The 23,279-nt window shown below is 60.5% G+C and overlaps 3 protein-coding genes across 9 annotated transcripts; 1 reads left to right on the top strand and 2 right to left on the bottom strand.

Moving 5' to 3' along the window:
• The first annotated feature begins 660 nt into the window (after positions 1-660).
• On the top strand, positions 661-6,021 carry CUNH17orf80 (chromosome unknown C17orf80 homolog). 7 transcript variants are annotated; one of them, XM_025210937.1, is made up of 6 exons: positions 849-1,012; positions 1,179-1,418; positions 1,744-3,216; positions 3,972-4,079; positions 4,291-4,407; positions 5,507-6,020. In XM_025210937.1, the coding sequence occupies exons 3-6, from the start codon at positions 1,752-1,754 to the stop codon at positions 5,533-5,535; spliced, it is 1,719 nt and encodes a 572-aa protein (XP_025066722.1). In that variant the 5' UTR covers positions 849-1,012; positions 1,179-1,418; positions 1,744-1,751; the 3' UTR covers positions 5,536-6,020. The 7 variants fall into 7 exon arrangements, with proteins under 7 accessions (XP_025066723.1, XP_006029524.1, XP_025066724.1 ...); XM_025210938.1 differs by lacking the exons at positions 849-1,012; positions 1,179-1,418 and adding an exon at positions 661-748; XM_006029462.3 differs by lacking the exons at positions 849-1,012; positions 1,179-1,418 and adding an exon at positions 681-752.
• A 235-nt stretch (positions 6,022-6,256) lies between these two features.
• Positions 6,257-10,512, bottom strand: CPSF4L (cleavage and polyadenylation specific factor 4 like). Its single transcript, XM_006029461.3, has 8 exons — positions 10,264-10,512; positions 9,744-9,794; positions 9,389-9,541; positions 8,898-8,993; positions 8,465-8,558; positions 8,148-8,190; positions 7,440-7,616; positions 6,257-7,193 (listed from the first exon to the last, which is right to left on the bottom strand). Exons 1-8 carry the CDS (start codon positions 10,364-10,366, stop codon positions 7,125-7,127), a joined length of 786 nt encoding a protein of 261 aa, XP_006029523.1. The 5' UTR covers positions 10,367-10,512; the 3' UTR covers positions 6,257-7,124.
• A 2,814-nt stretch (positions 10,513-13,326) lies between these two features.
• On the bottom strand, positions 13,327-18,694 carry CDC42EP4 (CDC42 effector protein 4). The gene is made up of 2 exons (XM_025210935.1): positions 18,427-18,694; positions 13,327-15,869 (listed from the first exon to the last, which is right to left on the bottom strand). Exon 2 carries the CDS (start codon positions 15,778-15,780, stop codon positions 14,788-14,790), a length of 993 nt encoding a protein of 330 aa, XP_025066720.1. The 5' UTR covers positions 15,781-15,869; positions 18,427-18,694; the 3' UTR covers positions 13,327-14,787.
• Between the last annotated feature and the right edge of the window lie 4,585 nt (positions 18,695-23,279).

Genomic DNA, 23,279 nt, shown 5'->3' with positions numbered 1-23,279 from the left:
GCCACGTGTTAAACAGTGCATGGCTATGAACATCCAGCCCCTAGTGACTCCCCAGCCACCTCTGCTTTCCCTGCCCTGCATTCTGCACGTTTCCCTGCATTTTGCATGTTGCATTTTGCGTGGTTCCACGTGCTACATAGTGCATGGCTGTGAACATCCAGCTGCTGGCGACTCCCTGCCACCTCTGCTTTCCCTGCCCTGCATTTTGCATGTTTCCCTGCATTTTGCACGTTGCATTTTGGCTTCTTTGCCATGCAGAAGAACACGAAACAGAAGCAGGCTCTCCCTATGGCGGAAGAAGCGTGTTTGTGCCATTCGAGCAAAGAACAATTGTCCCAACTATTTAGTTGGTTTAATAAAAGATATCACTTTCTTTTTCTGTATGCATCCCAAATTAGCAAAAACTAATTCCAAATCCAAGAGTCCTTTTTCCTTGAGAAACCTCAAATCCCTCTGCATGACACCGCTGCAGAGAAAAGCAAGCAAAAAAAGGCTGGAAAAGGACCAGTCAAAACCCCACCCCAAATGCCTTGTTTGCACAAAAATCTTACGCTTGCCTGCTTTGCTTTGCAAAAGGTTTTATGCCTGGGCTTTTATTAGCATCAGCTCTGGTCCTGGCTGGGATCATGTGACAGGCTGAGCCTGCAACCACAGCTGCGTCCACACCCCGGGCAGGCAGGGTTTGCACCGCCTCTGGGAAGTGAGGTCAGAGCTCGTGGTACCCATTGCTCCCTCCCCCAGGCTGCAGGCAGGTAGGGGGGGGAGCTGCCGGGTTGCTTCCTGGGGGGTGAGCTGCAGAGGGGGAGTGGGGTGATCTGGTTCCCCTTGCATCCCTGGAGCAATGGGAGCGGAGGGGCCGCACACCCAGCTGGCTTGCGGGGGGTGTAGGGGGGGGGGGAGGATTTTTAATTTTGCTTTATCTAAGGGACTTCTCTCCCCTCCTTTCCTGCACTTGGAAGCCAGCTGGTACCCCTGCAGCTGGGGCATGAGCACCCCACTGATTTGCTCCTGGGTGCGTGTCCTTGAGACTCCCCTGCAAAGCAAAGAGCAGCACGGAGCGAGTGGTCTTGCTTTTGGACAGCCCTCGACCCTGCAGCCATCACAGCGGGGCTGACAAGGACTCGAGGGCTTTGCATAGGGGTTGTTTTGGTTTTCATTAAATTTATCCATCTTCCAAGCTGAATCCAGTTCCAAACCCGCGAGGCAGTCCAGGACCATAGGTGGCCCTGCTACCGGCAAACATCCTCCACCCACACGTGGGGCTTCAGATGTTTCCAAATCCTCTGGTGGGCCCTGGCAGGACCAAGCCCAGAGGTGTGGGGTTGGGATGCCCCTGAGTTTTCCTTGCCCTTAGCCATCAGGCCCTCCGAGCAAGCTAGGGAGGAGACTCCCAGGCTTTGCAATATGCTTAACTAAAGGTATGTTTCATTAGTAACCTTTGCTGTTTGCAGATCCCCTATGTAACTCACTTTTGCCAGTATAGGCAAGCTGTCTCTGCCTTCTGAGCCTCCATCTCTCTCACTCCCAGTTTTACACCTTTACAGTGATGTCCCTGTCCCCACCCCAAAAAATGTGTTGACTTCCCTTTGCTATCTAGTCATTTTTCCCTTGTGTGCTGTGCCCTGCCAATCAGTTCCTGGTTGGAAGAGAATTTGCCCTCCTCGTAGTTCCCAGCACAGCATGCATTTTTGCTACACCCTATGCCATTAAGTAATATCCCTGTGTTTAAATTTGCCTTTCCAGGTAAAAAGATGGCAAAGGTCCCCACAGGAATGGAGCTGTGCCCGTTCTGTAGAAAGCCTTTTAAGCGGCTGAAGATGCACCTGCCACGCTGCAAGATGGCAGGAGATGAGAGCGCTCCTTTAGACTCCAGAAAAGCACTGTGTGCTGACCTGGAAAAGGGGCATTCAGAGCCAGCTCAGCTTGTGTCCACCAAGAAAAAGAAAGGACAAAGCAAAGGCCAGGTAACAACTGCAGAGACTGACTCAAAACCAGAAAGTCAGAAAAAGCAGCTTGGTGCAGCAAAGAACAAAGCACACAACACACAAAAGCCCAAAAGCGCTGCTGAAAGGAGAAAAACCAGTGACTTGCACACAGAAAAACCAGATAACAATACGGAGCAGCCAATTAAACGGACTTCGAAGAAGACCCAGAAAGAGAAGGGAAAGGAGATCCTCCAAAACGAGGACAAAACACACATGAAGGCAGCGAGGAAGGTGCCCGTTAAGGCACCGGCTGCACAGGAGTTACTCCCGGCACAGAAAAGCAGAAGTAAAAAAGCGTCTGGTCGCTCAAGTTCAGCACCTGGCAAAGGTTTGGAACTTGCTCCGGGGAGCCAGGATGCAAAATCTGCTTTGGGATTTCCAGTCGAAGCCCTTGCACCACGAAGAAGAGCCAAGGCAGAGCCTGCAGCCAGCGATGAGGATGTAGGCGAGTTGAATGTAGTGACTGAGAAGCGCCAGGTCAAAGTGCGCAAAGACCAGAAGAAATCCAAGCCGAGGGACATTAAAGCAACAAGCGTCCCTGGGGAGCAGCATGAGATGCAGAGCTGGTACGTGGACTTGCTGGACCCAGACTGCTTGGCCAGCCACGGAGAGGTTGTTCTGGAAACCACGGACGCCGAGACGCTCATTCCCGAGGCTGCAGAGAGCAACGCGCTGAGAAAAAAGAGCAGAAAAGGCGATGGGTTCACTGCACTTGAAACGCCCGTGCTGGATGCGCCCGTAGCGTCCGCGCACCGGGGTCGTCTTGGTGAGCTTGCTCAGCAGAGCGGAGATGAACATCTGACAAGAGTGAGGTGGGTCGATTTGCTCGGTGACGTGGATCCAAAGGTCCACACCAGGAAGTCACATCCATCAGTCGCAGGTACTTTGCCAAGTCACAGGGGAGAAACGCCCGACAACCGCCTCTCCTGCATAGCGCAGCTCGTGAAGGACGAGCAGCAGCCTGCCCACGTCTCCGACTCTCCTCCAAATACGCCAAAATACACAAAGCTGGCATTGAAACAGTATTTGGTCTCCGGCTCCCAACACCAACCCCTCCACCTGTCCCAGGTATCTGGCAATAGCAGGCTGGCAGGTGCCAGGGGGCTGGAGTGGTTTCCAGAACTGTATCCCAGTTATCGCAGGCTGAACGCATTTCGGGGGAAGCCTCTGCAGTGGGACGTGGGAATTGTAAGAAGAGAGACGGTGCCTAGCTTCTCCAAAGGGCAGCAAGGTAAAGCAGGAGGCTTGCAGCCCTGCCTCTCACACTCGCTGCCTGGAGGTCACTGGCGGTTTCAGTTGTCCTGCAGGAGGGGGAGCGGGTACCAGTTTCTCACTGATGGACTTTTCCTGTCGGGGGGGATGGCTCATTTCACCAGCAACAGCATAGCTAGCTGCATAGTCTCCTGGGGAAACAGGGCTGCTTCCCTTTTGCATGGAGTGTTTTTTCCCCGTGCCCCCCAGATTGGGGCATCTCCAGTCCAGACCTCCCCACCCCAGCCCTAGAGCTAGCCCCTGGCCTGTGATACCTTGCAGGCTTGGACTTTACAAGGTAGGGATGTGCCGCTGAGCAACATGGGCTCTCACACAGAATAGAGGATTACCAGGGACCTTCTTGCAGCCAGCAGCTGTCTCTTCCTTGACTTCCCCAGACAGCCCCATGCAGGCAGCAGACCCACGTGTCTTAATACCCGAAAGAGCTTTCCTCTCCCCGGTGCCCTCTCTACAGCATCCAGAGCACCTTTCTTTATCCAGGCAGGAAGCAGGAATCGCCTTCCCTGAGGCCTCACCATTAGGGAAGAGAGCAGACTCATCCACTCGGAGCTGGAGGCATCATTTCAGACAGACGCAATGAAAGGCCCATGGCACAAGTGGCCTTGAGCGAAGCTGAGGAAGTTCAAGTGCCCCCTCCTGCCAGCAAAGCACACGGACACCGTGCCCCAGCCCTGTCCCCTCTACCTCTGATGTGCACGGCTCTGCCTTTTGCAGGTCCCCTTCTGGAAAAGTGTCTGCTGGACGTGACGCTGGGGGAGCTGCCCGTTTGGCTGGTGACCCGCGACTTCTCTCCAAAGGGGCTGCTGAACACAACACAGACAGGTGAGGCGGGAGCGCTTGCTTCCCCTTGGTGCCTAGAGCCTGCTTGAAGGAGGAGGCAGCAAATTGGGGTAAGAAACAGCTGGTGCCGAGGTGCCGCTGCCAGGGGGAAGGGACTAGGCTGAGCCGGTCGTTTGGCTTCTAAATGGTAACGAGCCCATCGGCACTCCTGTAAAAGCAGCGAGCGAGCTGGGCCCTTTATCTGTTTCAACAGCCTGGAACAGCTACTACAGCAAATACATCGACATGAAGAAGGGAGGAGCTGCAGGGATCTCCATGCTCTTGGCTGGCTACTGCGTCCTCAGCTACTGCTGGCAATACGAGCACATGAGTAAGGGTTTCTTATTGGCATCTCTCTCCTTTCAGGGCAGTCTTCCTTTAGGAGCTTTCCTTTATGTCAGCTGTTTCAGCACAGGGAGCACGGGCTTCCACGCCGCACAAATATGACTTGCCATCCCCTGTAAGGACAGGATGCAGCTCCCCAGCAGAACATCAGTATTGGTTTTAGTTACAAGACTTGGTTTGTTGTAGTCATGAAGTTTGCCACCCCTCTGACACCAGCATAAACCAGTCGGTGGTTTCACAACCTGGAATCAAAGCCCTCAGCAGCGGGGACTGGCCACACTATAGTAACCAGCTGGAAAGGCCCCGTGTTATGTGCCTGATCCAGCTCGCTTATGATGGATGGGATAAGTCCTTCCTCCGAGCTGAGCTATTCTTACTTGTCCGGAAAGGGTGGCCACACTGGGCAGCACAGGCTGGGATCACACCACTCTGCTCCCTACCCGGGGCAGGGGAGGTGCTACTTTCCTATTTTGTGGGTACTTTCAGCAGCTGACTGTTCTCGTGGTGATGGGCACAATCAGACTCCCATCGCACAACCCATTTTCAGAGAGCTGGGTTCGTACGCTAGCATTTCAGGGTTGTAAAACCCTCTGAGCCCCAAGTGAGCAAAGCTTTCCAGAAGTCTTTCCCTCCCAGCCTTGCAGCTGTTAGCCAGGGAGGAACACACTTGTACCTGGACACATCTCCATAGGTTTCAACATTACTTTTGCTGCTACAATTAGGATTTTAATCCCTTTACTCCTGCCAGTACGCTGTCTGCCCTTCCTTGAGCTATCACACTTCACAGGCCTGCTAGTTACTGGACGGTCGACCTGCAAGGGGCAACCATGGTAATTAGTAGAGAGAGGTTTAAAAAAACCTCTACAGCAATAAGGCAGCTTAGGTGATCTCAATGTCTAAAAGCAACCAGAGCAACAGCACACTCCTTTATAGCCAGGGTAACGAGTTGCACACACAGTTATGTCATAACGCTCCTTTATACCCAGGGTAACAAGCTTATTTATACCCAGGGTATACTCCCTTATACCCAAGGTAACAAGTTTCACACACATTATGTTGTAACACACCTTTCTCTCTCATTAAAGAAGCCAGTCGGTGGCGCAAGTACCACTGAAGGTGGCACCGTGACGGACGAGCCTGGACGGCGGTGTGGGAACAGGGCCTGGATCTCGCTGCCTGCGTTCCAGCAGGGATTCGGGGCAGGCACAGGATGCTTTGGTTTTGAAATTAAATATATTAAGTTTTTCCTAAGGGGAATATTGTCTTGAATGCCCCTCCCATCCCATTCAGTACCACACAGGTGTCGACCTGCATGTTGCTGCTGCTCTTCCAAGCATTCGTGTTCACTAAATAGCAAGAGCTGAATGACAGGCCAGTAAAATGGGTATCAGAGCTCAGTAGTAGTTATTGCTTCAGCTCACATCAAACTTCAGTCTCTCGCTGCATGCACGGGTACGCTGCAATGATGAGTAGGGTTGTGGGGAGGGGAGAAGTGGGACTTTAGAGGAATAACTACTCCCATCCTTCAAAAGGGTTCTGCTCTGGACGGGGCTTCTGCCCCCATTCCACATCCCCCTCCTCCCCATGCATCTCCGAGCTTACAACACGTACCGTTTACCACTGGGCAGTGAGGAAGAGGAGGGCTGCTCCCAGCCTTGGTATCCTGCAAAGCAGGGTTTACCTGCTGCAGACACCACTTATCTCTAATCCACTCCTAAGTCCCAGAACAGCTGTGCAGCGGGAGGTTGGGTTGAGAAGGAGCTGCAAAGCTGCTTCCTCCAGCTGCAAGGTGTAGAGCAGAGAGGGTACGATAGGGACGGGCAATCACAACAGGCTGAAGAATAAACTTTATTAGAAATAAACTGTAGGACAACTCACGAAAATCCAGTTGTGCAGAGGTCACAGTGAGCACCCCCCTCCAGCAACCAGTCTCCTCTGCGCTCCCCCAGTTCTGCTCTGGGACCACCTGTTCCTTTAAAATCAAAGCCCCGCTGCACCTTCCCTTGGGGGATCCCACCCCTCAGCCCCATTTTACAGAGGAGAAAGTAGAGGCTTGGAGCCAAGTGACTTGGGTCAAGAGAGAGGTCACCATCAGCATTGATTCCTGGGCCTATACATGCTCCTCCATATATTAAGGGGACATTAGTATCTCTCTCCACGTCCCAGTGTCTCAGGGAAGCCTGCAGGTAGGAAGCTGCGCGGGTTTTTCAAGGAAGACCCTGCAGGCGCATGCAGTTGGAATGAGTTACATCTTTGCCCTTAGCTTGGGCATTTTGCTAGAGGAGGGGAGGAAAACCACATTTCCCCGCAGCTTGATGCAAGCTCTCGTCAGCCTCACCTCTGCTGCAAAGCCTCCCCACCCCCCACATTAAACCCAGCTCCAGACGCTGACTGCGCTCACCCCGTACTTTAGTCCTGGCATGATTATACATCTGATGCACAGTCTGAAAAGGCGAGCCATTGATCCAATGCAGGAGACGGCATGACATTTGCAAAGCCAGTGGAAACTGCGGTTACCATCGACACCACTGAAGCTGCATCCCCCCCCCTCCTCTCGCTGTGCAAGGAGCTGACAAAGAAAGTTGCCCCGAGCCGGGTTTCCCTGGCTGGGTTCCCCGGTTAAATTCTGACGGGCTTCCAGATGATACCGCCTGTCGCAGCCTGGCATCTTCCTCTGGCTTCTCCTCCAAGGAGGCTCACGAGTCACTTCCCCAGCAGCATCCCCAGACGACTCTTGCCGCATTTATTGGCATAGTGACCCTTCTCCCCACACTGGAAGGGAAGCACAGAGAATAACTGACTCCCTTCTGGGCAGCACCTGTGAACCAGTTGACCCAAGAGCTTTGAATGTACAGTCGAGCATGGATCCAGGCATACCAGCAAGGCCACAACGGCGTAATGTGCAATGGCCCCTCAATGGTGCATGGCTTCTGAGTCCAGGACTTGGCTCTCTCTGCTCCGAGGGCTTGAAGTCCACCCCGATCCCCGCCCAAGCCTGTCTCTACCACCAGCGCTCACCTTGAAGCATGTCACTTGCTCGAGGGGCCGCAGGAATCCATAGGGGTAGCCGCTGGTCTCTGGTGCTTTCTTGGCCGGGTGCTGGGCACTGCTGCCCCGGGAAGGGCGAGGGAACAACTGGGCTTCTGGGAGGGACGGCTTGTGACCGCCATCTCCATCTGTCGTCACGGGAAGCCCCTGTGCAAGGGGGAAATCAGTCAGTCACCCCGGGTGGGGGACAGCATCGGAGGCAGGTCATGATTTCAATCCCCCACTGCTGTGCTCCTACCCAGGAGCTCTCAACTTCCATTACAAATAGGACCAAGGTTGCTTGAAAAAGTGTCAATCCAGAGGCCCCAGCCCCTGAAGGACAAATGCCAAAGATGCGCCGATGTTAAACCCCCTGATTGGGGGGTCCTGGGGCGCTCCATCGCCCACCTGGATGGCAGCGCACGACATGCCCATCCTGAACCAGGTGCCCTGCTGCAGGCTGTCTGCAAGCTTCAAAGGGGGGTGACTCCCCCAAAATTGGAGAACCCCCCCTGTGCCTAGAGGGAACCCCAATGAAGTTGCAGCACGTGGCCGTAGAGCGGCACCGAGCGACGGTGACACAGCAGTGCCCAGCACAGGGGTGCTCGCTGGGCATGCTTGGGTTTCTCTTGCTCTCCCTAGCTGTGCCCACGAGCCTGGCACAGGGCAGTAGCGTCGCAGCCCCTTGCCAGGCCTTACCTTGGAGCGCTCCAAGCTGTCCAGCATCAAGTTGGCCTTGGGGCTAGAGCAGAAAGAAAGGTCAATTCACTCCTTGCACATGGCCATGTCCCTGCGAGCCCTTGTCCAGGCGTCTGGAGGCTGGCAAGGGGCTCTGACCAGCTCTGGCTGGAGCAAGGGGCACATGGGAGGGGAAGCAGCAGCTGCCAGCCTGGACCCTAGATATAGAGCAGCACGGACCCACCCCGCATGCACAGGCCTCAGCGGAGGGCAATGCCACAGCGGCACAGCCCGGGAGAGGCTTGCCGGGCATCGCAGCTGCCTGCATGGATACGTACTGCATGAATTTGCACCGAGGGCCATCGGGGCAGAAGCCAGCCAGGTAGTTGGTGCACATGACCCTCCGGGTGTGCTTGTATCTGCACAGGGGACCTGCCACACACGCAGCCAGAGGGAGAGACGGTGGTCAGCAGAGCCCAGCGAGAACTAGGCTTGGGGCAGTGGCAGGCACCGATATCAAACAGCGGAGAGACTGATCGTGGGGTTTGCAGCCTGGCTGCCTCCCCATTTCCCTCGCCCCCCCCCCCCCCCCAATAACTCCAAATAGGCTCCAAGGGTGCCACAAAGCAAGTATTATACCCATTTTACAGAGGGAAACCAAGGCCCCCCAACACCACTCTGTGGCACAGCTAAGCAGAGTAACCAGGAGTCCTGCCTCACTGCTCCTCTCGCTGCCCCCCGGGTGGGCTTCACCAAGCGCGAGGTATTCACCGTGTTTGCAGAACCCCTCGTCGTACCAAGGACAGTCCTTCGCCCTGGAAGCCGAGTCGAGGTGCAGGAAGGGGCACTCCTTGTTGCTGCACTCACCTGGGAGTGGGGTTGGGATATTCCCGGGGTCAGGAGGATTTCAAGGACAAGTGCAGGTGCATTGCACAGGTCCCCACCCTCCCCAGGGGAAGGGCTTCCCTCCATGCAAGCTGAAGGGCAGCCCCATGGAAGCGCAGGGCCTTCTCCGGGGGCTTTCGGGCCAGGGCGGCTGGACCCGGGCTGCCAGCTCTCTCGGGGAGGGGGACAGCAGGTGGCGCCCGCTGCCCGTTCCCAGGCCCGTTGCAACCAGCAGCACTCGGAGCAGGGCTCCAAAGAGGGGTGGGCTTGAGCAAAGCCCCCCTGCCCATAACCACCACACAGCAGATGCCCCCTATTCCCAGCAGAGCCAGAGCAGGGTCCCAGCATCGCCCCCATCCCCAGCTGCCGGCACGCACCGAACTTGGAGTAGAAGTAGCACTCGGGCATCTTGGTGACGTCGTACTCGTGCAGGAACTCGCAGTGGTCCCCCTTCTTGCAGAGCCCCCGCAGCCAATGCTTGCACACCACCGACTTCTTCCCATGCGCGTGCCGGAAGGGGCACATCAGGCCTGGCCCGGGGCGACGCCTGCTTGAGCCAGGGCCATGCTGCCAGGCCTGGGTGGCATCCAGGCTGCAGCTGGGGTCACCCAAATCCATGCCAAACTCAGGACTCATGCAAGCTTAGGGGACCTGCCTGTGAGCTCAGCTCGTGACCCCTGCGGGGCATGGCTAGTGTCCCCCCATCCCACACATGGCCCTGGGGCTACTCACCCTTCCCACACAGTCCGCGGAGGAAGAACTCGCACACGGCTGCCCCCGACTCTGCGGGGAGAGAGGAGGTTACGGGGGCACTGGCTGCAGCCCACGGGCATCCCCGGCTGCTCAGAGGGATGGGGAAGCCCCGGCTTGCAGGGCACAGGCAAGCACGAGGCTCGCTGGTATTACCCCAATGCAAAAGCAGTAGCGGGCAGATGGCACGGACCCCCTCCCTGGGGTTACTCCAATGGAGAGTTTACCCCTGGAAGCACAGGGTGAAAATCCAGCTGGTGCACTGGGGTCTCCCGTTTGCACCCCCCAGTAAGTCTAACTTAGACCAGGACCTGCATTGACCCAGCTCCCAGCCCCTGGGGCAGCCATGGAGCTGCTATCTCAGCACTCAGACAGGCTGGGTTTGGCAGAGCCAAGCAAGCAGCTGTGCCCCCAGAGAGATGGAGCCCCCTCCATGCACAAGAAAGGCTGCAAACAGCTGAGGTCCAGGCAGTTCAGGTCCCCAACCCAGCCCGTGACTTACTGTCCATGCCCGGGAAGGGCAGCAGCAGGGCCCCTCTCTGCTGCATCACATCCATCTCCAACTTGAACGTGAGCTTCTCCACCCTGGCCACAAGCTCCTGCATCTCCCCAGCCTGGGACCTTCCCCTCTGCCCCAGCTGATGGAGGGATGAGACAGAGCCAGGTACCAGTAATGGTGCAGAGAGGCAGTGGCTGGCTTCCCCAGCATCCCCCACCCCTCCCAAGCCCTTCTCAGCACCCCACAACCCAGGCTAAGTCCCAAGCTGGTCCAGGAAAGGAGCCGAGCCAGGCCAGGCTCCCAGCCCTGCTCCGGGAGCAGGGGAGGGAAGGTGGAGCAGCCAGCCCCAGTGCAGAGCGCAGGAGCCCAGCATCTGCTCCCAATTTGCAGGCCTGATTGCCAGTGCTGCAGCCCAGCTGGAGGGAAGCTGGGGGCCTGCTAGCCCCAGCCCTGCTCCCTGCACAGGGACCCATGGCTCCTTCAGGCCTGGCTGGCTTGGGATGCGGGAATCCTTTTGCTGCAGGAAGGTCGTTTGCAGCCTTGGAGCCACCCAGGTCTGCATTGCATGGAGGGTGAAGGGAGAACCTGCCAAGCCCCAGGTGGGGACCTGTTTTGGACACGGCCGAGCCCTGCCGTGGTGTGGGCGCATTGTAGCCTGGCTCAGAGCAGGCTCCGGCTCTCAGACCCAATGCACCGGGGGCCCGGGGAGCAATGCAGAAGCCCTGCTTCCTGCCCAAATGCCCAGCTAGCGGTGAGCACAAAGCTTTGACCCCTGCCCAGCTGGCCGCAGGGTGACCGAGGCGGTGCCGCATCCCAGCACGTGGACAAACGCTCCTACGACCCTGCTGCTGGGCGAGACTCGGCGGCGTGGGCATCTCCGCTGCCTCTCCACCGTCGCCAAGAGCAGAGTCCTCGTCGCCTCCTGCTCGGAGAGCCACGGCGCGTTTCTGCCCCGTCGGTTCGAGGCAGGTGGGCGCTCTCGGACGGCCGGGCTAGAGCTGACAGGTGTCACCAAAGGAGCCGACGGCTGCTTGACGGGCGAGGGCGTCACGTGGCTGGCTCTCCCTGTGCCCCAAGCAGCGCATCCACCCTCCCTCCTGCGCCATGCGGCAGCCGTCAAGTTTAGCACGCCTGTAGCGGCTAGGAGCCCTCTCCCCCTGCACGGGGCCAAGGATGGATGGACGGGGTGCACGGGCCAGCTGATACCAGCCCACGCTGCTGCATCCCCCAGCCCAGTGGCTGCACTGGTGTCCGAGGCGCGTTAAAGAATAGCAAAGGGTGAACCTGCCGTGGAGCCAGGCCAGCCAGCTGCTGTTGTTCTTTCTTCCCTGCAACAATAGGCCAATGTCCTGCCCGCGCTGCCCGCTGGGCCCTCATAGATCCAGCATTGTGCCTGGGGGCCTGGCACCCGGCAGGGCAGGCCTGGCCCCACTCCCTATGTACCACGTCCACACTCGCCCGGCCAGGCCCCGGGCTTTCCCTGTATGCAGGGGCTGACCCCTGGCAGTGCCCCCATGGGACATCCCTGGGTGATGGGCAGGGACCAAGTTTGGGGGGGCCCATACCCGAGATGTGCATGCACCAAGTTGGCGGTGGTTGCTGGTCGCAGAGCCAAGGCAAAAGGTTTCTGGCTCCCCCGGGAATACGAGGCCGTGTGAGCGGGAAGTGCCGAACTGGACAGTAGCCAGAGATGCTATTCCCAGGTCGGCAGGGAGTCCCTGGAGGGGATAGCACCAGTGCAGCTGCAGCCCTTCTCCCAGCCAGGCCCTCCCTTGATGGAGATGGAGTCTCTCATTGCACGGGCCCATAGAAGTAGGTGCAAGAGGGCCCAGCCCCATCCCCATCCCCTCTCCTACCCCTGCCAGGCCTGGGCCAGGAGAGCTTAGAGGAACCGGTCAGGCCAGCGGTGCCGGTCACCACCCAGATCCATCCATGCAGTGACCCAGCTGGGCACTGAGGCACAAACACCGATGGACAGATAAGCTGCGGCCACAGCACGCGAGGCTGATAAACAGCCCGGGTGGGCTGAGGGCTGGGAGCAGGCCACCGAGCCTGGAGCACAGGCGCAGCCTTGTGCAGAGTCCAGGCTTTGCTGAAAGAGCCCCTTTATGCACCAAGGTCCAGCACACGGCTGCAGCCGGCCGGCCGGCGCAGCGCTCTGGGAGGGGAAGGCGGCCATGGCCGGAGAAGCGGCAGCTGCAGATAAAGCAATGCCCCTCAGCCTCCATTGCCCCTCGACAGACATCAGGCCAGGGCTGGAGCTATACCCCCTCCATCTCCGGAGAGCAGCACGATGCTGGAGGCCAGTGCCACAGGTGCCAGGTGCTATGCAAGCCTAGCTGCTCTCAGCAATGCCCCTGGCAGCCCGGGAAGGGGGTGCTGGGTGCAATTCTGCATGCACCATGCAGCCACCTGCCTGGGGTCAGAGCTACACCCCCCAGCTGCTCCCTCTGGCCCTACCCAGGGGAAGCCAGGCCTCATCCAGCCCAGCCCAGGGGTTTTCCAGCTCTGACACCACAACAGCCGGTCTGCCAGCTCACAGGCCTGAGGGCTCTGACTTGCAGGCCAGGAAGCTGCTTAGGGAAGTTGAGCCCTTCCCAGGCAGGCGGCATCGAGTGGCAGCAGGGCATTGGAAATTGCACAGCTGGATTTCCACACGCTTAACTTCCCCTTCACGCACCCACAGCTGCAGGCAGAAGGGAGTTGGCCTAGGGCACTGATCTCAGTGCAGGGAGAAACCCTGCTCCCCACCTCCCCAGAGGGATGACCCCATGGGACCTCACGTTCCCCGCTCCCAAGAGCCCCTCCAGGCAAGACAGCAGCTCTCTTGGCCCTGTCCAGTTTGCATTAACCCCCCCAGCACCCAGCGCTGGAGGCAGTGGGCACACACCGCAGGCATCACCCGCATGACCCGACCCCCTGCATCAGGAGACAGGCTGATGGAGCAGGGGGCTGGATTCAGACCACCCCAGGCATCAAGCAGAGGCAGCTGAGCCCTACGGAGAGGAGGAGCAGTCTTCCCTTCCCTTCCCTTCCCACCGCCAGCAGGAACTCGGAGCACCACCGTTACTACCGCCGACTTTTATTCTTTCCGTTCAACGTACATGGTAAAAAACAAACAAGGAAGTCCCTGGGCACGGGCCCCTTCTCCTGCCCACCAGTGCCTGCCTTAGCCCTTGAAGCAGGGTGCACGGAGGCAAGGATCCAGCATAGTGTTTGAGAAAGGAACAACAATTAAATAGAAAGGCTCGTTAGTGTTCGTTGCTGCCCTGGGGCCGGGGCAGGAGCAGGTGCTCGCCTTCCTGGTCTGGGTGCCAAGGGCACAGCCACGTGGCAGAAGGGCTGGGCTTTGCCCATGGAGGGTGAGCAGGGCACCCCCAGTCCCGTGACCCAGCTAGTGCCCTGCACCCCTGCATGCCAGGCTCCCGTTGCTTGCAAGACAGCCCACCCCCTTGTGCTTTAAAAACAAAAAACTTAAGAGCCGGAGCCCTTATTCCCCCCCCACCCCATCTTCATCCCTGCTCCCTTCCTGCCAGGTCCGGCCCCGCACAGCGCAGCTGCCTCCGCGAACGCAGGTAGCAGGCATGGCCCGAGGCACAAAGGGACCGGGGATGGGAGGGTTTGATTGCTGCAGAGGTGTTGGGGGCAGCAAGAAACCAGCCATCTGTGTGCACCTCTTCACCCAAGCTACCAGGGTTCCCTTCTCAGACCTGCCCATGTAGCCACAGGGCGAGATGTGCCAGGACCCCAACAGCCACAAGCAATGCTAAAAAGTCGGAGCCCCCAGCCCCATCCCCTGCTGCAAGTGGTGAGGGGTCCCAGGGCGCTGGCCAAATGAGCCCTCAGGTCCTGGGGTTTTTGACACTCCTGTGTGCCCCCATGGCTTCCCATGCCCAGTCTGTGCCATCTGCAATCTCCTCCCCGGTTATAAAAGGGGGGGGGAAAAAAAAAGAACATGACAAATACAAACCGGAGATCAATAAAAACAGAGAGGGGGAAATTATACCCACATAGGACTAACGGGGCCTGGAACATTACAGCTTGGTCCTGGTCATTCGACGCTATTGCTTTACGTGGGCAGTAGATCCGGTTCATACGAAAGTCCTAATTTAAAAGAAAAAAGGAGGAAAAGAAAAAAAAAGTCTTCACCCCTGGATGGACGTGCCAGAGGTCGCTTCTTGGGGGAGAATAGCAGTCTTCTCCAGAGAGGCGAGAGGACGCTCACGGCTCCTGCGGACGAACGGCTCAGCAGAACGAGGCACTCGGAGATGATCCTCCGTCTTTTCCTTGCCCCCGGCAGCCTCAGGAGCAGCTCCGTCCCCTCCTCCTGGCCGCCAGGTCCAGCATGTCCGTGGGGAGCAGGGGCACGTGGGAGAGCAGACGGCGGGGAAGGAAAGAGGGATGGAGGAGTCGAGTCTTTCCCACCGCGGCTTGTTCCTACACAGTCCGTTTTAGGTTATCCCTTCTTGGGTTCGAGCGGGTGCACACCCAAGCCCGCCCCGTCCTCCCCAGAGCCAGCCGCCTGCTTCACACGCGGATCTCGTCCTCCTCCTCATCCATGAACGAGAGCTCTCTGTCGGGCCGTTTCGGGGGCCCAGCTCGGGTGCCCTCGGGGACCCGCGGGCTGCGGGCGCCGGGGACCGGGCTGCCTTCTTCCAGTGCCCCCGAAGCACAGCTGGAAACCGAGCTGCTGTCCCTGCTGACGTGGCTGCGAGACGAACCAGGGCTGCAAGCCGTGGCCCTGCTCTCGTGCTGGCGGGCCGGCGCCGTCAGCGGGGAATCCGGCAGGGCTTTCCCTTCCTGGCCGAGCCGGAGGGCCTGGGGGGAGCCCGTGCCCCAGGGGGGCTCCTCGGCGCCGGAGTCTTCCTCCTGCTCCCACGGATCCTTGTCCATGATGCTCAGGACGTCGCCCAGCATGGAGGGCCCCAGGTCGATGTGGAAGGACAGGATGGACTCAGCGTGCTTCATGCCCGTGCTGTTCTTGGACACCACAACCGGCAGCTCGGTGATGTCCCCGAAGTCCCGCTCGTCCAGGCCAGGGCTCTGGGGCCGGGCGGCTGCCCCGTTGGGATGCTGCTTCTCCTCCGGGGGCTTCTCCTCGAGGGGCTTCTTGACCGGGCTGGACGAGAGGCTTTTGGGCAGCTTCCCGGCGCTCTTGTCGGCCTCCTTCTCGTTGAGCTGCGGCAGGGACACGGCGTTCTTCACGAACAGCGCCGAGTCCCGCAGCGAGCCCAGCATGTCCCGCCGGTCCGTGCGCGTCACCGACTGCGACCGCTTGCTGCTGCGGAAGCGGCGGGACAGCAGGCCCGGCTTGGAGGCGCCCGGCTCCTCGGGGGGCTCGGGCTCCCCGGCCTTGCTGTTGAGGAAGGAGGTGTCGCCGAAGGCGTCCCCGGCCCTGCCGACGTGCATGGTGTGGCGGAAGTCACCCAGCGGCGCGCTGATCATCTCGGCCGTCAGGTCCGCGCGCGAGCGGCGCTTGGAGTGGGCCGAGTTCGACACGAGCTGCTTCAGGATGGGCATCTTCCCGGTGGGGGGTGGCGGGCGCCGCGCCACGCCGAGCTTTCCGCCTGGGACCCCCTTGCAACCGGGCACCGGGATTTGGGCTGCACCTGGAGCGTGGAGGGAGCAGAGGAATGTGGTTAGGACGCCCCACTCCACCCAGGGCATCAAAACCAGCACGGAGGCAGGGCTGGGACCCCGGAGGGGGTGGCTCCGGCCCTGCTCTGCCCTCCCTCCTGGAAGACCCCCACACACAACAGCCTCCACTTTGCAGACGGAGGCTGCCCAGGGGCGTCCAGCCGCCGGCTTCCTGCCGCGTCCCAGGGGGACGGCTGGGAAACCTCAAATGCACTCACTCCCAGACACGCGCTCCTGCCCCATCCACCCAGCATCGAGAGGCCCCGAGCTGGGACACGATCCTGACCCAGAGCTCTGGGAGCCAGGTTCAGCCCCGGCTGCCACTACACCCCCTGCCCTGCAGAATTGGGGGCTCAGCTCCATGGAGCAGGGGGACACGCCGACGCAGCAGCGGAAGGGACGTGTCGGCCCCATGGGGACCTCTCCGCTTTGCATCGGGAGTGGGGAAGTCTATTGCTATCCGTGCACAGCTGTGCAGGGAGATACAGCCCCCGTCCCCAGGGGTTGTGCAGTGCGGCTGAGCCCAGCTATGGGGCTGGATCCTGCCTACCAAGATCCTTCAGGTGCCCTTGCCTGGCTTCCCTGGGAGGCAGGTTTCTCCTTCCCTTCCTGCCCTGAACAATAGCGCATTGTCAGCGGGACGTGGAGGAGACACCGCGCTCCCTGCAGACAACCAGGCTGTCAGGTGCTGGCGGGCACTGGGGATCCCAATGGGAGGCCGGGGGTTGCACTGTGCTCCCCAGCAATGGGGGTCCCAGCTCTCAGCAACTCAAGGCTGCTGGTTCAGAGGCAGATCTGGGACCATCCCAGGCCTGTCCTGGCGAAGGACAGGCCGGCCGGAGAGGAGGATGCCGGCAGGAGTCTGCTGCGCAGGTCTGTGCAAGAATGGGACCGCTCTCCCCCACCAGCGAGGCAAGGCGCAGGGGCCGCATCCAAACCCCATGAAGCCCCCTGGGGAAAATGCTTGGGATTTTTATCCATTGCAGAAAGCAGTGAGGAGCAGATGCCAGGAGAAATTGGAAACAGATGGCAGGAAGCGCGCATTTGGGGAGCGGGGCACGGCACCGAGGCACCACGAGCCACGGAGAACGTCCCGGTTGCCTCCGACAGGAGGGAACGAGCCCGGGGGCAGCAGGGCAGGCAGAGATCCGGCTGGCAAGCAGGGCCCTGCCACCACCTCAGACACGGACGAGCTACAACCCAAGCCACGTCCACAGGCCACGCTGGCCCTATAGCATTTCCAGGCAGGGGTCAGCAAGGCAGGCGCCCGCTCTTTATTCAGGAGACTTGGAAGCCATCGATCCCTGGACGCTCGGGGCGGAGGCCAGGCCACGTGCAAAGGGGCTGAGCCGCCACCTCGGGCAGGACTGACCTGCAACCTCAGGCCCCGCTCTGCCCCTCCAGCTGGCAGGGACGTGCCCCCCCACTGCTGTTTGCAACCCTGGAAGCGATGGCATTGCAGCCCCTGCATGAGGAGACACAGGCAGGCAGAACAGCTGCATCTGCAGGAGCCGGCCGTCTCCCCAGCGAGAGCTCTGGCAGCTGGCAGGGCAGGGGCACCTCGGCGTACAGCTGTGGCCAGAGCTGCTGCCTCGGCAGGAGCTGGAAGGGGCACAGGTGCAGAGACAGGGACAAGCCTGAGCCGGTCCCACGAGGCAGCATTGCTCAGGCACCCCTGCTTTTGAACGGGGTGGTTTTCATCCCTGTCCTTAGGCACCGGGGGAAGCTGGGCTCCCTGCACTGCCCATGCCATGCTGTGCCCAGGGTGCAGCCCCTGCCCCGCAATCTTTCCTGAGCAGGTCAGCCCTGAGCTGCAAGGAGCTGGGGAAGATGCTGGGGCAAAGGGTGGGGGTTGTTTGTGGTGCAAGAGGACGACAGCCCCTTCCCAAGGAGAGAGCCCCGGCTCCTGGACCCCGAGCCGGGTTCCACCCAGGCCCTTGGAGATCGTGTACATGCTCCATCCCTAGCAGCTGCTGGTCTCCAGCTTCCCCAGACACCTCCGGGGACTAGTCTCCTCCATCCTTCTGTGCCTGTGGTGCCCACCCACCGGGCCCTGGGGGAACGGGACATCCCGAACTCAGCAGTAGGCTGGTCCTTCCTGGATTGCAGACACAGTCTCCTGCCTTCAGGCTGCTGGGTTCAGTCCAGCCCAGCCCAGCTTGCGGGAACACAGCGGCTCGGCGGGGGCTGATGGGCTTCAGCTGGCCAGAGCAGGCCTGTCTTGCTGTGTGGTTTTGCAGCTCCCTGCACCGCTCGGCCTCCAGCGCATCAGCCACGGACCCCTGGCTCCCTGCTAGCTGTCCAGTACAGCCATGCCCTGTGCTCTGGCCCTGCCCCGAAAGTCCAGGACAGCCTCCCCAGCAGGCACCAAGCACCGACGGGGCCAAACTCCCAGTCCCCACTCCTCCCCAGGGAAGGCTGCAGGGCCAAGAGGAGCCCCTCCAGGCACAACAGACCCCTGACGTCTTTGGAGACGGAGGTTTTGCCAGCCTCTTCTCCAGGCCCAGGGACCCAGCATCAAGACCTCACCTCCGCAGCACTCGCGTCTAGGAGGGCACCCCGATTGGGGGTGCTGCTGACACACGGATGGATCCAAGCCTCCCCCCGGCACGTCCAGCCGATCACACGGACTAGCCTCCAGCACCCTTTCCTGGAGGGTGCAAAGTCCTGGTTGCTTGCTGTTTTTCCTCCGCGGCCCTGCCGTGCTCTACCCTGCAGCTCGACAGGGCAGCGCCTTGTTTCCACTCCCCGAGCGCTTGGCCCCGGACCTGCCTCCGGGGAGCAGGGCGGTGGGAGCGGCCCAGACTTCCTGCTTTGCAATCGATCCCACCTCAACAAAGCCGGCAGCCCACAAGGCAGGGCTGTTCCAGCTGCCGCCTCCCAGACACGATCCCAGCCAGGTGCGTCAGCAGGGCTGGGGCTTCCCACCTGCCCTTGGTGTCCTTCAGAAGGACACGGGGTGGGGGAAAAACAACAAAAGAAAAACCAAACCAAAAACCAACCAGCTCCAAGGAACTTCCCACCAGCTCCAAGCGATCCATCCACCCACCCCAGGCACTGCCCTGCCCCGCCACAGCCATCACCTCTCAGTCTCGATCCAGTGCTATTAGCCCCCTCCTACATGTCAGGAAACAGGCATAGAAGGGCTATGTGACGCACCCAAGGGCCTCTGGGAAGTCGGTGGCAGAGGAGACTTGAACACGTTGCTCCCCAGCCCTCCAAACTGAAGGCATTGGGTCTAGACTTTAAAAGCCATGGACGGGGGCCTGCAGCACCTGCCCCCCCCGAGTGCTCGAGGGCAAGGTTGGTACCCCAGACTCCTTGTTTCCAGACAGCGAGGTTAGATGCGTGGGCAGGAGCAGGGCACGTTTCACCTGCCCTAGCCCCGAGCAGGGGTGAATGCCCCCCTGCAGCCCCAGGGCTAGCCAGTCCCACCCCGCACAGGTGACAGTGATAAGGACACGGACGCAAAGCCAAGGCTCCTTCCATTCTTTCCCCGCTCCCTGCATCTCCCCGACACGGACAACGGGCTCGCCAGCGTCTCGTCGCTTCCAGTGCCAGGTTCTCAGGCAGGGAGATGGCCCACGTGGCACTTTCCCACTGCCCAGAGAAGCAAAAAGCTGTCCAGGCCTCTCTCTCAGCCTTCTGTTTCCTACAAAAGCCGAGGAGGAAGTCAGTGGCACGCCGGTGATTGAGCCCAGCTGGGGACCTGGCCCCAGCGCCCAAAGAGGAAGGCAAGTTGGCTTCCAGCATCCCAGATCCTTGGAAATCCCTGGCCGAGAAGCCACAGGGGACCAAGTGCTATGGCTGGCATGGAAGGGCTTCGCCAGCCAAAAACGTCTCCAGGAAAGCTCCTCTCCGATGCCAGGAGAGGGGCGAGGTCTCTGTGCCTGCTCCCCACACCACCTCCAGCTCCTACATTTCTTTCCCCTCCTGCGACTGCTCAGCCCAGGCGAGCTGCTACTTGCTGTGGACGGCAGCCTGGGAGGGGGGAAACCCTAAAGGGATTTTTGGGGTGAGAAGCAGCAGCTTCAACTCGGGTTTGTTGGGGGGGGTTGTTTTGTTTTTTTCTAAACTCTCCTGTCCCATGATAGTTTGCTGGAGCAGAAAGCCAAGCCGGCCTCTGCCCGGAGGGGCCGGGGGAACAAAATAGCCCCTGTCTCTGCTCTCACTCGGAGAGACAAGAGACTGATCCTGTGACATGCACGCCGCTGCTTTTAGCAGGGCAGAGAGGCAGGCCAGGGAGGCTTAAGAGCTGCCTCTCGTAACCGGAGATTTTAAAAAATTCATCAGGCAGCTGGCAGCCAGGAGAGCCGAGCACACGGCCCAGCCCCAGCCCCTGGAGCGGGCGCTGAACTCCGGACCGAGGCTGGGCCGGCTCCCGAGATGCAATCAGCCGATCCATTTGTTCCACTCCCTCCCTTCCCCCTGCACACTTTGCCCCTGGGTTGCTGGTCCCTGAGCCAGGGACCCTCTCCTGCATGCTGGCCTGCCTGCAAGCCGCGAGGGCACCGGGCACGACAAGCTGCCCAAGGAGCGGAGCAACGACTCCACACGTCTGCGCAGTGATTCAATCCCTGCTTGGGCACAGGAACCGCTGCGTGCTCAGGGTGCTGCAGAGCCAGCCATCTGCACCCCCCCACACCCTCCCCCAAAATGCTTTACAGGAGGGGGAACTGAGGCCTGGACATATGAGAGCCGAGCAAACTCATGGCAGATCAGAGACCCCGGATCTGACAGCCCATGGGGACAAGGGAAGAGCAGCCTACTGACCTCACTGGGGGGCTAACGTGATGCACTAGCAACCTCCCTTCTTACCTTGGCACAAGGTGCCTTTACCTGGGGCTGTAATGCAGGAGGCTGCAATACCGGCCTGGCCTCCCTCTCCCCAGCTTTCTTGTGCATTCAGGTTCAGATGGCAGGGGGGCATCCGCCCTCCCCATCCGGCAGAGTCCCAGCATCACTGCAAACCCACAGATAACAGCAGGACAGCACAAGCCTCACCGGCTGGGGGGCAGAGGCCTGGCTCTCCACCATCAGGGCAGGAGCAAGAGAAACCTCCTCAAGCAAAGGAGACCACATTTCCCCCTTCCCCGGGGGCGCAGCCATTGCAGGAAGCCAAGCAGCAGCTCCAAATGCACCGACAAGGCTTTCCACAGCCGCCGCGGCAGCAGTCAGGGAAAGCCAGGTCCCTTCCCCGGAGCATGGAGGGTGCCAGGCTCATCTTCCCCACGCGCGGCCGGTGGCACTCCCCGCCACAGGAGACCTCCAAGGCCAAGTGCTCAGCACAACTCCTGCCCGAGCAGAGAGCTCTGCCGAGACCGGGGCATGCAGCCACGGCCACGAACACGGACAACATAGCCCAGGGCTGAGATCAGAGCTGTAAATCTTCCTGCCTCAGGCTCTGAGCAGGGGTTCAAAGGAGAGATTTCCTGGGGAAAGGTTATCCCATACTGGGCTCTTGCGCTTCCCTGCCAAATAACCCGTGCTGCCAGGAGCTGGGGCTGCCCGGACCCCTGAACCAGCCTGGTCGGGGAATCTTTTAGCCACGGGCAAGCGAGACGTCGACAGCCGGACTCCTGCCAGCTCGCTGCCCGCCCAGGCATGCACCTGCCGGGAGGTTCTGGGCCGCTCGTGGGCGATTCACGGCGGGTGACCTCAGTCCCTGCGTGTGCCCAGGCAACGCCGGGAACAAAGGGGCTGGAATGCACTGGTCAGCACAAAGTGCAGAGGCTCCTGGCAGCGCGGCCCAGACACAATAACCTGCTATCAGGAGGGTGCTACAGGCCTCGGCCCGTTCCAGGCCTGGGCTCCTGCTGCCCCCACGTTCGCAGAGCGCACCCTCCCCTGTGGCAGCATGGCTGCGAGGAGCCAGGACCCGGGGCAATACACCCTCTGCGCGCCAGGGGCACAAGCCTCAGGTCCCGCTAGCCGCTCCGGAGAGGGGTCCTAAGGGAAGCTACAAGACCAACTCCTTCCTGGCCCTCAGCTGCAGCCCCAGACACCAGGATGCAGCATCCAAGCGGGGTCTGTGACCGAACGGCTCCCATCCTGGCGACCCCAGGCAAGTCCCTTGCTCTCCTGCACCCGGCTTCCCCCACTGCTAGAGCAGGGGCAAGGGTACCGGGCTCCTTTGCAAAGCCATCTGCCGCGTGGCACAGGACAGGCAGGAAGCGCTGGCAACCCGGGCTCCTGCTGCCCCACTCACACGGCGCGGGCAGACATGGCCCCACACCAGGCTGGGCTGAATGCCTTGTCCCAGCTCTCTGGAGCCTGGCAGAGCCCCAGCTCGTGCATCTTCCCCCGTGAAGGTCAGTGCACTCGCTCCATCCTCTTGGAAAGACGCTGATCCATTAGGTAGGGTGGGAACACCCCGACTCCAGAGTCAACCGGACCAGGCCCCCGGCACAGCTCCGGACACAGGCCCCTGACTCAGCACCACTCTACCCAGTAATGCATCATGAAGATGCCAGCACAAAGCAGGGATGCTGCCAGATTCATCCCCGGCAGCTGTGTCAAACATCCCCAGAAGCAGGGGGTACAAGGCACGCAGAAGAGAAGGGGTCGGAGCACTGCAGCCACACACACCTCGGCCCTGCTCCACCACAGATGCTTCAGAGGCGCTGCCTGACGGCGCGCCTGGGCTACAGAGGGCGCGGGTCCCCACCTCCCGCCCGCAGATGCAGCAGCCTCCTAGCTAGGGGCTATTCTGGGGCCCCTGGAAGAGCAGCCTCCGGCCCCGTGGAAGACGGGTCCCATTGGTATCCCTCCTGCAAGCCATCGGGCTTCCCAGCAGGGCCAGCTGCCTAACGCAGGGTGCCTGGGTGTCGCGCTGTAGCTGGAACATAAAGCGCCCGCAGCCGCGCCAGGAGAAGGGGTGGGCTCCCCTGGGGGCACCCACCAGTGCGGGGAAGCCCGGCCCCGGTCACATGCCGCGTCCTGCCGACACCACGGCTACAGCCGACGAGTCTCCAGGCTGCCATCCCAGCACGGGCAGGGTGGAGATGGAGCCCGCTAGCCCCGAAACCCAGATGTCCCCAGCCCGCGGCTGTCCCCGCCGAATCCCCGGTGCTCCCCTGGGCACGGCGGGAGCCTTGCCAGGCCTGGAACAGTTGCAAAGCAGGGGGGGCACCCGGCAGGCAGTGAACCCCTGGGGCAGCCGCTTTCCAAAGCCGAGCCCTGGGGACCCCGGCAGGTCCTTTGTGCGCCTCTGCCTCTTTGTTAAGTTGCATTGCGAGCCGGCCCAGCTGCTCTCCCCCGCCCGCTGCACCAAGCTGCCCCGTGCCCAGCCCCCTTAGCCGGGCAGTGCGTGTGGGGAGGGGGGGCACGCATTGCAGGGGGGTGCCCGTGCAAGCAGAACCCCCCCCCCCAAAAAAATCCCC

The sequence above is a fragment of the Alligator sinensis genome, unplaced genomic scaffold (genome assembly GCF_000455745.1).
Source record: "Alligator sinensis unplaced genomic scaffold, ASM45574v1 scaffold282_1, whole genome shotgun sequence".
Taxonomy (NCBI): Eukaryota; Metazoa; Chordata; order Crocodylia; family Alligatoridae; genus Alligator; species Alligator sinensis.
Note: the sequence above shows the minus strand (reverse complement) of the source record. Positions and strands in the feature narration are given on the sequence as shown.